This window comes from Miscanthus floridulus, chromosome 4, assembly GCF_019320115.1.
Source record: "Miscanthus floridulus cultivar M001 chromosome 4, ASM1932011v1, whole genome shotgun sequence".
Classification (NCBI taxonomy): domain Eukaryota; kingdom Viridiplantae; phylum Streptophyta; class Magnoliopsida; order Poales; family Poaceae; genus Miscanthus; species Miscanthus floridulus.
The window spans coordinates 78,476,216-78,492,038 of record NC_089583.1 but is presented as its reverse complement, the minus strand read 5'-3'; the positions used below and the strand labels follow the sequence as shown (position 1 = coordinate 78,492,038).

At 46.6% G+C, this 15,823-nt stretch overlaps 2 protein-coding genes and 1 pseudogene across 2 annotated transcripts; 2 read left to right on the top strand and 1 right to left on the bottom strand.

The window, feature by feature from the left end:
- Positions 1–1,287: 1,287 nt before the first annotated feature.
- Positions 1,288–8,227, top strand: LOC136549848 (sugar transport protein 7-like; annotated as a pseudogene).
- Positions 8,228–8,914: 687 nt separating this feature from the next.
- Positions 8,915–9,803, bottom strand: LOC136548673 (uncharacterized). The gene is made up of 2 exons (XM_066540114.1): positions 9,504–9,803; positions 8,915–9,433 (listed from the first exon to the last, which is right to left on the bottom strand). Exons 1-2 carry the CDS (start codon positions 9,801–9,803, stop codon positions 8,915–8,917), a joined length of 819 nt encoding a protein of 272 aa, XP_066396211.1.
- LOC136549849 (dicer-like protein 4) lies at positions 8,997–15,120 on the top strand. The gene is made up of 5 exons (XM_066541273.1): positions 8,997–9,129; positions 12,561–12,654; positions 12,795–12,966; positions 13,820–13,922; positions 14,683–15,120. The coding sequence occupies exons 2-5, from the start codon at positions 12,583–12,585 to the stop codon at positions 14,774–14,776; spliced, it is 441 nt and encodes a 146-aa protein (XP_066397370.1). The 5' UTR covers positions 8,997–9,129; positions 12,561–12,582; the 3' UTR covers positions 14,777–15,120.
- Positions 15,121–15,823: the final 703 nt, after the last annotated feature.

Genomic DNA, 15,823 nt, shown 5'->3' with positions numbered 1-15,823 from the left:
AAAAAAAATTCAGCTTCTGGTTACTTTGCCTAGTGTCAGGGGTCTGACACTAGGCAAAGGGGCCACACGTGGCACACCTGGGGAACAGGCTTTGCCTAGTGTCAGGAAACTGACACTAGGCAAAGTAGGCAATTTGCCTAGTGTCGGAGGCCTGACACTAGGCAAAGCTTGGCATATTTGTCTAGTGTAGGCGGTCTGACACTAGGCAAAGCTTGACATATTTGCCTAGTGTCGAACGTCTGGCACTAGGCAAACCTTGCATACTTTGTCGAGTGTCAGACCTCCGACACTAGACAAAATGTCCGTTACGATTTTCACCGTCAGTGGAATACTTTTGCCGAGTGGTGTCTTTGACACTAGGCAAACACTTTGCCGAGTGTCCGAGGTTTGACACTCGACAAAGTGCTCTTTGCCTAGTCCGTCTCTGCTAACCCTTATTTGCCTGTGTGACACTAGACAAACTATTTGCCTAGTGTTTCTGGGCCTTTGTCTAGTGCCTATGGCACCAGACAAATCCCACGATTCCAGTAGTGATACGAATAAATATATGCATCAAGTATGAAATAAGACAGATGTAAACGCTATCGATCACGGATATTTCTTTAGACGTTGACTACAAGTAACATCTATATATGTACAAATGTGTAATGTATTCAATGCAAAGCTATACAAGCCCAAACGTACAGTTACGGATGTTATCAGGACATATCCAAATTAAGTAGTACTCCCAGATATTAAATATTATAGATATCTGAGACTGTATTTAATGTCTGAAAAATTGTTAATAAAGGTATTAAAAGAACATCTAATCGCTGTCGAATTCTCTTCGGACAGTTCGGTAGATATCTCTCTAGCTGTATCTGGACGGCCGAGCCGACGCACGAGTTAGGGTGTGTTGAGTTCGCGAAATAAAAATGTTTGGACGTCACATCGGATGTTTTGGGATGTTGGAAGGGATTTTCGGATATTAATAAAAAAACTAATTATATAGCTCGTCTGACAAATTTATTAAGCCTAATTAATCCACCATTAGCGCGTGTTAGTTACTGTAGCACTTATGGCTAATCATGGACTAATTAGTCTTGAAACATTCGTCTCGTGATTTCCAATCAAACTGTGTAATTAATTTTTTTTTTATCTATATTTAATACTTCATATATGTGCTGCAAGATTTGATATTTTAGTTTGGGGTGAAAATTTACCAGGCTTAGCTGTCCGCTTGCTCGCGGCTTAAATGTAGGCAACCGCAGACCCATCCCCAGCCTGCTGCTGGCTCTGTCTGTCCCCACTCCCATTCACTTCACTCGCCTTCGCCAAGACCCAGGAGTGTCGAGTCGAGTGTGGCAGGTCAAGAAGGGAAGGAAGAGCCTGCCAACCGAGGGATCCACGCAACAAGCGAGACTGGCAGGCTCCGTTTCTGCATATACCTGTGGTCTGCGGACGGGCGGGGTCGTCGGTTAGAGCATTGCTTCCGTGTGGTGTGGCTGCTAGTAGCTCGGCTAGTCTTGGAGCAGAGCAGAGAGAGAGAGAGAGAGGGAGGGAGGGCAGGCAGCAGCGATGGCGGGCGGCGGGATGGCGGCGCTGGGCGTGAAGACGGAGCGCGCGGCGCAGTACAAGGGCCGCATGACGCTCGCCGTCGCCGTGACCTGCCTCGTCGCCGCCGTCGGGGGCGCCATCTTCGGCTACGACATCGGCATCTCCGGTACGTCCGCTCCCGCTCCTCTCGTTTGCGTCCGCGCTGCGCTCATCTGCTTCCATAGTCCACACCCCGTGCCGTGTCCGCTTAATTCTCGTCCATGAGCGCGCAAACGAACAAGCTAAGCCGCCGTGGTTGGCTCGCGCTCGCCGATAGCTTGCGGCAGCCAGCCACCCGTTTCGGTGTTTCAAGGCCGTGACGCCGGCGTGGCCCCGCTCGGATTTGGCCGCTCTAGGACTAGTCCTGTCTTGCCGCTCGGATTTGGCCCCAGCGACCGAGGTGTCCGTCGCGTTCCCGCACCAGTTCGGCACGCACACATCGCTGATCACTGTGTGACACACCGCACACATGGAGTCGGGCCTTTTGGAAAGCTGGGTGGATTTCGTGGTATCTCTATCTCCGGACGACACGCCTTTTCCCCCGCCAAGCCAAGGCCGTGTGATTGGTCAGGGCAGGACGAACGACGGTTGGTGTTGGCCTTTTGGAAAGCTTTGCAGTCAGAGCCGGCGCCGCGTGTTCGGCTTCCGCGCCTGACGTCGCTGCCGTTCCGCTCCATCTCCTCTTCTCCTTCCTCGTCAGCGCAGAGGCGTAGTAGTACTAGTACGCGCGCTGTACCTGCACGCTCCATTCTGACTTCGATGAGCGATCGGTTTCAGCTCGTGTTCATTGGACGCTCCACGCCTCTACCGAGCCTCCATATTCGCCTCGGTACATCTCGTTCGTCGGAAACGGTGACCGGAACCGGACGTCGAGATCAACCAGTGGCTCCACTTGACACAGTACTCGCTAGACGATTTTCGCGACAGTATAGTTGCAGACTTTGTTACTGAGCAGAGTAGGTAATCCCGCGAATCGTAGCAGTGCAGGTAATGCACGGCAGGGGCCAGGAAAAAGATGCAGTAAAAACACCCACGTATGACGAGCAAATCTTTGGTTTGTCAAGGTTTTGTTTGTATTTGGGAGGGAGTGGACCAGTGGTTGTGGAGCCCATTGACCGTGGCCTATGCCGTCACGCGAAGAAAAAGAAAAGGAGATGCAAAATTTATAGTGCCTCCCTCTATTGTTGTAAAACTATCATATTATGAGTTAAAATATTTTTTTCCTCCTCTACCATAATCCCTTTTTTATTATAAATATTTCTCTCGTCTTTCCTTGAATAAAGTGGGAGCTGTTTCTCCCCCAATAGCGTGAGAACCATCCCAACTATCTTTTTTCCTTCACACATGTGGAGCCCATCTTTTATATGAGTATTGGGTACTGCCGTAGTAAGTCGCGCCATATTTGTAAAAATAATACTAGCCTATCTACTACCAACATATTAGGATATCCTTAACAGTACAAGACAACAGCTAGGGCCTTGTTTAGTTGGCGTTTTTTTTTGGAAAATGGTACTGTAGCATTTTCGTTGTTATTTAGTAATTAGTGTTCAATCATAGTTTAATTAGGCTTAAAAGATTCGTCTCGTGAATTTCGTCTAAACTGTGTAATTAGTTTTATTTTTTATTTATATTTAATGCTTCATGCATGCGTCCAAAGATTCGATGTGACGAGGAATCTTGAAATTTTTTGCAAAATAAAGTGCAACTAAACAGGCACCAGCTCTTAGCTCTTAGACCTTGTTTAGATGTCATCCAAATTCTAAGTTTTTTCACTCTCTCTCCATCACATCAATTTTTAGCCGCTTGCATGGAGTATTAAATGTAGGTAAAAAAATAACTAATTACACAGTTTAGTTGGAAATCACGAGATGAATCTTTTGAGCCTAGTTGGTCCACAATTGAACAATATTTGCTAAATAAGACGAAAATGGTACTATTTATCAGGTTCAAAAAATTTGAGCCTTACATATTATTTCACTGTCACCTCATTTATGTGGGCCTTGGATATAAGTGATATTTTATTCTACATCTTCCTTCACTCTCCCCTTCTTCGTGAGCAAGCCTACGAATAACCTCGTATTCTAAACAAGATAGGCATGGATAGATAGTCTTTTCGTTTGGCTGTGGCTTGTTGTAAATGATCGTAAATTTTTAGCTAGAATAATATTTTTCTCTCACACAAACCAGCCAGTAGTACTTCTTCACGAACCAGCAATGATACGAACCAGCCACCCAAACTGAGAAGAGATAGATTTTTCTCTTTTATATTTTCTCTCTTCCACGAAAGCAAAAATGTTGATTTGGATTTCTATAAGTTAGCTAAAGTGGCACAGTTGAAAACACCCTTAGGAATAAAATATTGAAGACCAGTGGAGTGGAGATGCTCTAGGAAGTAAGTAACTCCCTCATCGGTTCCATCCTAAAAAGACGCCGAAGGACAACAACTGCAGTTATGTGATTCTGGTTCAAACTCTATACTAGCTCTGAAAGGTGGTCATGCTAGTGATTGAGTGGTTGTATAGCTTTGTAGTAGGCCAAACTATCAGTTGAGTGGTTGTATCTCAAGTTTGATCAAAATTATAGAGGAAATCATAAAAATTTATGACATGAAATAGATATATTATGAAAAATATAATTAATGTAGAATGTAATGATATTTATTTGGTATCATAAATATTATTATTTTATTATATAAATTTGATCAAACTTAAAACGTTTTGACTCCCGAAAAAAGTTAGAATGACTTATGATTTGGGATGGAGGGAGTATTACTAAACTTAATATATTTGCCAAATAAGTATTAATCAATTTATTATATTTTCCATTACAAATATCCATATTTCCATGACAAATTTGGTAAAATCTATAATAATCTCATTTATAATGACAATTTTCGTCTAGCACGAAGAGAGGATTATTTTTTAGAAATATATATTGTATTCGCAAGTCAAACCAAAGTCACATGCAAGACCCGGTTAACACGGTGATAGGTACTAGTACTATATAACATCGCAACTACATTATCCTAAACTAAAGCTGGCTTTGTTTAACAAATGACAACATGACCACTGGATATTATCTTCAACTAGTAGAGATCATCAGTGTTGAAACAATTGAAAAGAGTACTTCTATTCGCTGGACGTTATCTATTTACCTGTCCAAGGCAGGGATGGCAACGGGGCGGATTCGGATCGGGTGGAGTCTCTGTGCACCCGAACTCGAAACCTGAAATCAAAACCTGAAACCGCACCGAACACCGATTCGGATGATAATCTGTCCACAAAACCAAATCTGCGGATACTCAAAACCTGCTTTGTATGGCAACATAGTAAGAGCAACAAGAGGCAACAAATAATAAATATTTTCATGAGTCAACGTAGAATAAATTTAATAATCTAAGTAAATAAGTTATTATTAGCATATTATAAAACATGAGTTTTTATTCCAAATGATTTATTTCGAATATCCATTGGATATCCCCGGGTGGAAAACCAAACCCGAAACCGAACCTGATAGGTTTCGGGGCTCCGAACCTAAAAACCGTGGGTGAGAAATCATCCCCGAACCCAAACCTGCGAGACCTAGAACCCGCGGATATCCGACCCGAAACTCGAAACTGCTCCGTTGCCATCCTTAGTCCAAGGTTCCCTAAAATAGTTCCCTAAAAAAAGGATTCCCTAAAATAGTTCGCTCTTATAACTGTGGCCTTTAAAAAAAGTGCGGATGACCGGAACATCCCATCTCTCCTTGTGTCTCATGGCTAAAAAGTGTGAATGATGTTAAAAAAAAGTGAAGCAGTGGGCAGTGGCCCTAAGGCTCTATTGGATCCGTTAATTCTTAAGCACTTGCTAGCAATTTCCGTCTGGTTATTTATGATCTTCGAGTTTTAAACTTGATTATATTATTTACTGAAATATACTTTAATATATAACAAGTATGAAATTGCGAAACTAGTTTTCAAGCAAACCTATGCAATAGATTTTCGTGTTTCGAAACTAAACATTTTAAAACTATTGACGATCAAAGTTTCAAATATTTCACTGAATTTTGTACAACACGTCAAGTAACTGTACCAGGGGGAGTAGTTATGCCATACTACATGTTTACTAGACCTGAATATTTTGCGGGCCAGGTCAGGTTTGGGCCGTGCAAAAAAAAAGCCGGTTATTTCAGGTCGAGATAATCACGTCCATGACTGTCCCACTAGGTAAGTTGGGCCTATTTTTTCGGTCTGGGCTCGGGCTGAGAAAAAATTCCTAGGCAGCTAGATCTGTGCCTGGGCCCTATCCACTTAAGGTCCGTGGGTGGACCAAAACCCAACGGGTTTGGGTCGGGCCTAATTTGCTCTAAGTCTAATGTTTACATAATGCTTTACACATTTGATCAGTGTCTAATGTAACTTGACTTATCAATTAGAATCTACAGTATTTTTCTCGCACAACAAAACAGCTTCAGCCGGCTTATCAGCCGACTTTAATACCAGCCGAATAGGTCATAGCTTATAGTACACTAGAAGGTCTAAGCGTCCATGTAAAACTTATTGACCCTTTAGGACGCCGCTACAACATGCTGGCTCTGTTCGCTTCGCTGAAAAAACAAACCGAAATATTGTTCCGACTGATTTGTTGTGAGAGAGAAACACTGTTCTGAAAAAATAAGCTGAAAAAGACGATTGTAAGATAAACGAACAGGGCCGCTGTGACGAATATTTTTTCTATCTTAATACAAAGACGTGTAAACCTTTTAGATGATCAAGAAAAAAAAAGAACGCTTTACACATCTACTAGTCATCAAACACAATAATGCTGCAGCAGAATTCCACGCACTCGTTGTGCCACTAGTTGATTTGCAGCCTGTTTTGCTTGCTCATATATGATCGTGGATTATAAGTTGAAACAATATTTTTCTCTCACACCAAATCAGCCAGCAGTAAATAATCTATCATTGTTTATGATGAAACAAACACGCTGTTGATCGGGTGAACACTCTTTTAAGTCGTGGCACTGTTAGAATTTCAGATGCCCATGACCATAACAAATTGTACTGTGTTTGAACTTTTGAACTCTGTCTGAAGTGCCAGTGTTTCACATGGATTATCTGCTTGTATGTTCAGCCGATCTGACTGACCGTATGCTGCAGGAGGTGTGACATCCATGGACCCATTTCTGGAGAAATTCTTCCCGGTGGTGTTCCACAGGAAGAACTCCGGCGGGAAGAACAACTACTGCAAGTACGACAACCAGGGACTCGCGGCGTTCACCTCCTCGCTCTACCTCGCCGGCCTCGTGGCCTCCCTCGTCGCGTCCCCCGTGACGAGGAACTACGGCCGCAAAGCCAGCATCGTCTGCGGCGGCGTCAGCTTCCTCATCGGCGCGGCCCTCAACGTGGCCGCCGTGAACCTGGCCATGCTCATCCTCGGGCGCATCATGCTCGGCGTCGGCATCGGTTTCGGCAACCAGGCCGTGCCGCTGTACCTGTCGGAGATGGCGCCGGCGCACCTCCGCGGCGGGCTGAACATGATGTTCCAGCTCGCGACGACGCTGGGCATCTTCACGGCGAACCTGATCAACTACGGCACGCAGAACATCAAGCCGTGGGGGTGGAGGCTGTCTCTGGGCCTGGCGGCGGCGCCGGCGCTGCTGATGACGCTGGCCGGGCTGTTCCTCCCGGAGACGCCCAACAGCCTCATCGAGCGCGGGCGCGTGGAGGAGGGCCGGCGCGTGCTGGAGTGCATCCGGGGCACGGCCGACGTGGACGCGGAGTTCACGGACATGGTGGAGGCGAGCGAGCTGGCCAACACCATCGAGCACCCGTTCCGGAACATCCTGGAGCCGCGCAACCGGCCGCAGCTGGTGATGGCCGTGTGCCTGCCGGCGTTCCAGATCCTGACGGGCATCAACTCCATCCTCTTCTACGCGCCGGTCCTGTTCCAGAGCATGGGCTTCGGCGGGAACGCGTCCCTCTACTCCTCCGTGCTCACCGGCGCCGTGCTCTTCTCCTCGACGCTCATCTCCATCGGCACCGTCGACCGCCTCGGCCGCCGGAAGCTCCTCATCAGCGGCGGGATCCAGATGATCGTCTGCCAGGTGATCGACTGAATGGACTGATCGACTGAGTTTCTGACCGAGCTCTTCTTGGGACTAACGTACACTACATGGACGCGTGCGTGCAGGTGATCGTGGCGGTGATCCTGGGCGCCAAGTTCGGGGCTGACAAGCAGCTGTCGCGGAGCTACTCGATCGCGGTGGTGGTGGTGATCTGCCTGTTCGTGCTGGCGTTCGGGTGGTCGTGGGGCCCGCTGGGGTGGACGGTGCCGAGCGAGATCTTCCCGCTGGAGACGCGGTCGGCGGGGCAGAGCATCACGGTGGCCGTGAACCTGCTCTTCACCTTCGCCATCGCGCAGGCGTTCCTGTCGCTGCTGTGCGCCTTCAAGTTCGGCATCTTCCTCTTCTTCGCCGGGTGGATCACCGTCATGACCGTCTTCGTCTGCGTCTTCCTCCCCGAGACCAAGGGCGTGCCCATCGAGGAGATGGTGCTGCTCTGGCGGAAGCACTGGTTCTGGAAGAAGGTCATGCCGGCGGACATGCCGCTCGAGGATGGCTGGGCGCGCGGCTGAGGGTAACAATCACAAGTCAAGACTGAAGTGAGCATGCGTGCTTGGTTTCGTGGACATTACAGCATAACTGAAGAAAACGAGGCACACACTGACATGGCTGTGTGATATGCGAATGAGACGTTCGGTTGTGCGTGCTTGTTTCTGACTTTCTGACGAGTCGTGACAGAGGAAAAACTGTGCGGCAGTAGGCATTGGAACCGCTGTAAAACATTGTTAAACCTTGATGTGATTTTCTATTTTCAAAATGAAAGAAAAACATAAATGTTTATCCATGATTCGCAAAACAAAACCGAGCAGGAATTTCATGGATTACAATGGTGACGTCCGTTTCAGGACGATCCTAAATAGTATGTTCAGATCTACAAACTTCAAAGCGACACCACATAAACAATAACAATCATGCTAGGTACAATTTTGATGATGACAAAACAAAAGGAATGGAGCCCGTGAATGTGAACTACGGGAGCTACGAATACAATACAGCCTCCAGATCCAGTAGTAGAGTCCCCTGCCCTGATTGACTCCGCCGTACTGTGAGCCTGTGACTGTGACTACGACGACGACTCATCTCCCGGCTTGGCTTCCACTTCCAGCATTCCACGACCTCATGCCGCCGCAGCCGTGGCCGCCGGCGCGCGGTCGTTGTCAGGCCCAAGGACACGGAACCGAGCAGCCCTACCGCGGGGCTTCAGCAAGTGCACCGGGATGGGCAGCGCGCGGGGATCAGGTGCGAACGACGCACCCGAGTACGCCTGCTCGGCCTCCTCCTCCTTCGCCAGCGGGAGGGTCTGGTGCGGGTTCTGACTTCATGGCATCGGCGCCGCGGTGCTCTGCAGCGTCCTCCTCCTTCTCACGCGTGTCGGGACCACGCTGGTCCACGGCCGCTACCGGCTCGGCGGTCTCCGCCTGCGCGCCGCTCTGGCTCGCGGTCGCCTCAGGTTCGTTCTCCTCCATCGTCGTCTCCGCTCCGCTCTGGTTCGTGGCCACCACGGGTTCTTCTGCCTCCTTCGTCTCCGTTCCCATGTTGTCCGCGGCCACCGCAGTCTCGGGCGCCTCCTCCGGCGCGGCGCGTTGGTCCACCGCCGCGACAGCCTCGCACTTCTCAGCCTCTTCGCTGCTCTGCTTCGCGGCCGCCACGGACTCATCCACCTTCTCCCGCTCCCCGCGGCGCGCTGCGGCCGCCACACCCGCATCCGCATCCTTCCCCGCCAGCGCATCAGTCTCGGCCTTCTCCGGCACCGCCTGTGGCGACGCTCGGCACCGCGGCCGAGGTTGTCGCCGTCAGCGGCGCCGTGGCCATATCCATCAGGACCTGGCCCCTGCGCAAGATCACGATGTTCTCCATGACGCCCTTGTGCGGTGGCGAGCCGGGCCCGGACGCCGGGGGAGACCGGCGCCTGCGCTGCTGCCCGTTCGCCCGTCCACGCGCCGACCGCGAATTGAGGGCCACATGAGGCGGAGAAGCCGTGGCTAGAGTCTGACTTCCGTGCTGGCTTCGCTGCTGCATTGGCAAACGAGGAGCGAGCGCAGGCGCCGCGCGCACCCCGCGGTGGGCACCGAAGGAGGCGCGGCCAGCGAGGCAGTCCGTGGAACGGATGCACAACGTTGCCATCGCCGACACGGTGTGCCGGTGCCGCCGGGCGTGCAGAGCTGATCGACTTTGGTTTGGGGTGATCACCGGAGGGCGAGGGGACGGACGATTGGCTTCGTCTCCTCGTGTTTCACCGCCTCACCGGCGGTGCGCTCGAGAAGCAGACGAGATCGTGGTGAAGTGAAGCCGAGGTTACCCGCCGTGAGACGCAGGAGCCTGCTGGAATCGGATCCGAACCGAACTGCGAGTGCGAGCCCGAGCCGGGGTCCAGCGCGTGGTATTGCCGAGTTGGCGTATTGCTGTGGGCCAGGGTCAAAACTGGAAGAAAAAAAAGTGATAATACGACGGGGGTTCCTCCGTCATTCCGTGGCACCAGTGGGAAACTGCAAAAACGCTGTCCCGGCCTACTCTCCCCGTCGGCGACTCCCCGTCTGCTCTCCGACTCTCCCAGCCGGCGAGACAGCACCTTCTCCACTCTCTTTACCCTGAGCGGCGTCGTCTCCCACTTTCTCCACTCTGCATTCGCTCCAGTGCAGATCCATCAGTCCGAAGTCGGCCCGCCGGTTTCTTCTTTAGCTGGTAGGCGACTGAAACTCGGTTGTACGGATTGTTCTAGGGTTCAATCTAGGATTGGACCTATTCTTTGCTGTGACTGACTCTAAAGCAATGAAATCCGAAACCCTTTGTTGTCCCTATTTCAATAGGTTGGATTGGATGATTTGTGTGCTGCGGGACCCCACTAATACGACCTAACCACGCGTAGTTCGATTAGGTGCTTCAGTGCGTGCCACGCGGTTTTAAAAAGAATCAGGAGGGTCGTCCAGCCTTGGAGATATTCCCCAGCCTGCTGCGTTTGATGCATCATTTTCTGATGGTAAATTCCGAATTTGTAGTACTCCCTCCGTTCCAAATTATAAATCGCTTCGACTTTCCATTTTGCTATGTATCAAGACATATTATTAGATCTAGATGCATAGCAAAATGGATGTACCAAACAAGTCAAAGGGACTTATAATTTGGAACGGAGAGAGTAGTATTTCTTCAAAAATTCCAATATTCATATTTGCTTGGAAAAAATAAATCGCCGTTCATAGTTCGATAATATACATCTGCATCTTTATTGTGACTGAGTATAATTCTTTGGCGAGGACAAGGTTGATGTAACTATTTAAGATGATATATGATGCTGAGCAGACAGCTTGATGGTTTCTAGACTTGGAAACTTGGGGGTTGAATGCACAAAAATCCGTTACGGATTACCAGAAATGGCATTTGTTCTATAGCCATACAGAATTAAATGGTTCTTTATTTGCACGTGCAGTATTTTGTCGTCACCCACTATTGCAGTATGTTGCTCAGTAGAGCTTACACCGGCTTACACTTTAAGGATTGTACGGCCAGCTGCGTTAGCGCAACTGTCAATTTGCTAGTTTTTATTTATATAGAAAATTGTTCTGTTGTCACTACTGTTACAAGTAATCTGCAGTGCAATTATGTCAATACTAACACCCTCCTCTCCCCACACGCACATGACCGTTTCTAATTTCTTTATTCCATGGCTTATAAGGTTGACAAAAATTTAAGTTGGTTCATGAAAGGACTTTTCTTTTCAGGATTGCCAGAAAATGGCATTTGTTCTATAGCCAAACAGAACTAAATGGTTCTTTACCTGCACGTGTAGTATTTTGTCGTCACCCACTCTTGCAGTATGTTGCTCAGTGGAGCTTACAACGGCTTACTCTTTAAGGATGGTAACGGCCAGCTGCGTTAGTGCAACTGTCAATTTGTTAGTTTTTATTTATAGGAAATTGTTCCGCCGTCACTACTGTTACAAGTAATCAGCAGTGCAATTTTGTCAATACTAACACGCTCCCCTCCCTACACGCACATTACCGTTTCTAATTTATTTATCCCATGGCTTATAAGGTTGACAGAAATTTAAGTTGGTTCATGAAAGGCCTTCTCTTTTCAGGATTGCCAGAAAATGGCATTTGTTCTATAGCCAGACAGAACTAAATGGTTCTTTACCTGCACGTGCAGTATTTTGTCGTCACCAACTCTTGCAATATGTCGCTCAGTGGAGCTTACAACGGCTTACTCTTTAAGGATGGTAACAGCCAGCTGCGTTAGCGCAACTGTCAATTTGTTAGTTTTCATTTATAGAAAAATTGTTCTATCATCACTACTGTTACGAGTAATCAGCAGTGCAATTATGTCAATACTAACACCCTCCCCTCCCCACACGCACATTACCGTTTCTAATTTCTTTATCCCACGGCTTATAAGGTTGTCAGAAATTTAAGTTGGTTGATGAAAGGCCTTTTCTTTTTGTCAAATCCTCAAAAAACATTCACATGTTCTGAACAGAAAAAATTTGTGCTAGCCCTGTCGATGAATGGCACACCATATGACGTTAACCATAATTTGTGTTGAATAGGTGGTAACATAGATGTGGTGTGGTAAATTTGCACTTAGTAGTTATTTTATATGTTTTTGGTTACTTTACTGAGCACCATGCATGCTATCTTTTATACAATATGCATGACTAGTAGGTAGGATGTTTTCCGGAGGATAGATCTGAACCATTTGCTTTTGAAACGTACAATTTTTCTAGTCTGTGTTGGTGAGGTATCATTACTGAGATAAAGTACGGCTCTCTTGCGCCCAATAAACAGTGTTAATAATGAATTATGTCTTTTTGTCACTAGACCTTACTATAGTGGATACTTATGTTGTGACAGAAACATATAGCTAACTAGTAACAATTTAACTTGTCAGGGCTACTCTCCGTTTGGTGGTTATGGAGCCTTCCAGGAAGCATACGTCCAGTGGCGTGCCAGTCAAGGAGGAAGTGGAGTCAGAAGATGGAAATGTAAAAGTTGGCAAAAATCTCTTGCATCCATTTTTCTCATCCTCCTTTCAAATTCACTACCACATGCTTGGGTTTACCTTTTCTCTCTGCAGATTAAGTCTGTGTTTGTATTCTGATGGTGTCAGTTGCCCTCTTTGTAGGATTTGTTAGCCAAGCGCAGAAGGACTGAAGTTTCGGAACAGCAAATTGAAGTCTTTGGCATGGAGAACAAAGCGCCAGCCGCTCTTCCAGTTGAAGATTCTACTGGCAAGGATCCCATGGATGTGCTCAATAGTTGTGCAGTACAGAACTCTGGTCAAGCAAATGGTTGCAGTAAGGAGCATGTTTCTGATATATCTTTTCAGTTTGATTACGTATTAAACGACAATTAAAACAATTAGGCTTTATGGGCCTGTTTGGATGTGAGCCATAGCAAACCAAGCCAATATTTGTCCAAGCCAACAAACATTGGCCAGCATTTGCTTCAAGGTCAAACATTGGTGGTGCCAAATAAATTTTGGCCATGCCCAGTGGGGCATCTCTTGGGCGAGTGAATTGTTAGCCTGAGTTTAGCTTGGTCACCTGTACAGTGCATGGATGATGTGTCAGTAGGAGTATGGTTACACTAATTCTTCAATTTTGTGATTATCAATTTTTAAATGGCAATAGCTTTTAAACCGTACATTCAGTTTTGGGATCTGTCTGTACTATAGTATTCGTTGCAATTAAATCTACAAAACAAGATCTCACTTGCCTACATTTTGATTAAAAAACATTTATGACATCTGGACCTCACATTTTACACTATAAGTTTCAACGGATTTAAACACGGTCTTACTCCAAACACTCATTCTTCTTCATACATACATTTACCCTGCACACAAATTGGCATGGCCTCAAACCAAACATTGTAGTTTTGGCATTGCCCACGTTTTTGGCATTTCCAAATTTTGGTTTGGCTCGCTGGAGTTGCAAACCAAACAGGCCATATTTGTGTTAATTTCTTTCTTTTTTGAAAGTTGGCCAGGAGCTCTGGCATGCACTTGAGTATATATATGCATCAGTGCTCTTGCTTCTTCCTTAGCTAGATATCTAAAGCTAAGCTTCCTTTTTTTTCCATATAAGCTATTGCTTTACTGAAACAGAGGTTGTATAATTGTTTTACTGAAATTCAGAGGTTATGTAGGTAACGAATCGGTATGCTCGAGACTGTTGAAAATATGCAAGGCAATTGGCTGGAAAGAACCAGCATATGACTTTGAAGAACAAGGACCTCAACATAGCAAAATGTGAGTTTCCCTACTAACTGATGAAAATTAAATTAAATGTTCATGCACTTCCAATATTTATAGCATGTTGTGCATTATGTCACAAAAAAGGCATCATCCTAGTATCCTACGATGCAGTATTTATTTGTATATTTTTTTTCAAAAAGGTGAATCATACATAATATTCTACACAATATCGTTTATGGTACATTTTAATTTTGAGAGAGATTATGCCAATGCTGGAATGTGATAACGCCAATGCCATGACTAATAAAAATACACTAGTTGCATTAACGCACTACACAAGCGTAACCCCGAACTGGGAAATCAACTGAAGTTCCATGAGTAGAGGCTTACCTGCAAGTTTCTGTCTTTTATCACAAGAAATAGATTGGCATGTGAACACTATGAAGCTCTATCCAATCTAGATGGCTGAAAGAACAAACAAAGGTGAGAATAAAACAACGAAGTCCTCGTTAGTACAGTTTGAGGAATAAGAATATAATTAGTTAAAGAAGTGGGTCAAATTTTCTGAAATTTCTAGTTGCAGCAAACCACAATGGTGTCATCCTTTTTTTGTTCTTTTCTTTTTGAGCCAGTATATGCCTACCTGTAACTCCTAAGTCCTACCGTCCTATGGTAGCATCCTCTGAAATGTGGTCAGAGGCCATCATCTGTTGTTTGTGTGATTCTTCGTAGAGTGATTCATAACTGCCCATGATAAGCTGGTTATTATGATTAGAAGAAGAAATGGGAATCACTGATGTCTTAAACTCTGCAGATTCAAGTGCAAGGTGACTGTCCACTTGGATGGACTGCTCAACACCGTTACGGAGTGTTTCAGCGAAGCCAAACCTAGGAAGAAAGCCGCATGAGAGAACGCCGCACAAGGGGCATTATGGTGCCTTAAGCGCTCTGGTTATGTCAAGTGATCTTCAGATGTTCCTGACTAGTGCGGCTATCAGCCTTCTGCTAGCCTGATTAACCCTTGTCATTGTTGCAATATGTGTACATCTCGTTTAACCTAGGGTCAGGTATTAAACTCGTAGCTTGGTGGTAGACAATTTTTGCTGCGGCATGGGAGCTCGCGGGATAAAACCCCAGGCTCTCCTCTCATTTTATCCTGCTTTTTAGTGGCTGACATGTGGCTCTCGTATGAAAAATCCTCCTCTCATTTTATCCTGTTTTTCAGTGGCTTACATGTGGCTCTCGTATGAAAATTCGGTGCGGAAACTGAGCGCTGAGCGCGGCTGTTGGGAAATCAAATCTGTTATTTATAGAAAACTGGTTATTTTTTTTCACTTTATCAAATTATCGCCAAACAAGCCCTTCAGAAGCTACCAAGCAATAGCAGGCCTGTTCGGTAGACGGGTGCAGGTGCAGCAGCTGCGGCGAACACAGCCGGAATACCAACAGGATAGAAAGATGTTTGTGATGTCGTAGCACCATAAGTTATTCTGGTTTTAGTCAGCCTAAATCAGTCAATCAACAGTATTTTTCTCTTACAATAAACCAGTATCAGTTAGCCCAAACCAGCCCAGAAACCAGCACCAGTCAGCTCAAACTAGCCCAGAAACCAACCAGCGAACAGGTCGATTATATATATAGTTTTCTTTGACCGGAACTTCAGAACGAAATTGCGGTAAGTTCTCCCGTGACAGATAATATGAGCCAAATGGAATTCAAATCCGGAATCCCTGACTCCTTTGGTCTCCTTGGTGCTTATCCCTGTGTGAACTTGTTGCTGTGGCACATTGTGAATCATCATGGGGTGAATTTGCCGCCGAGACGAGACCATCTACTCTGCCGACCCTCTCTGCAGCACGCCCTGCGGCTGCGGCTGCGGCTGCGGCTGCTGCTCAACTGCGAGAAACCGCAATACCTGAGATCCCAACCCAAGCTCTGTTGGGAACTCACATTGG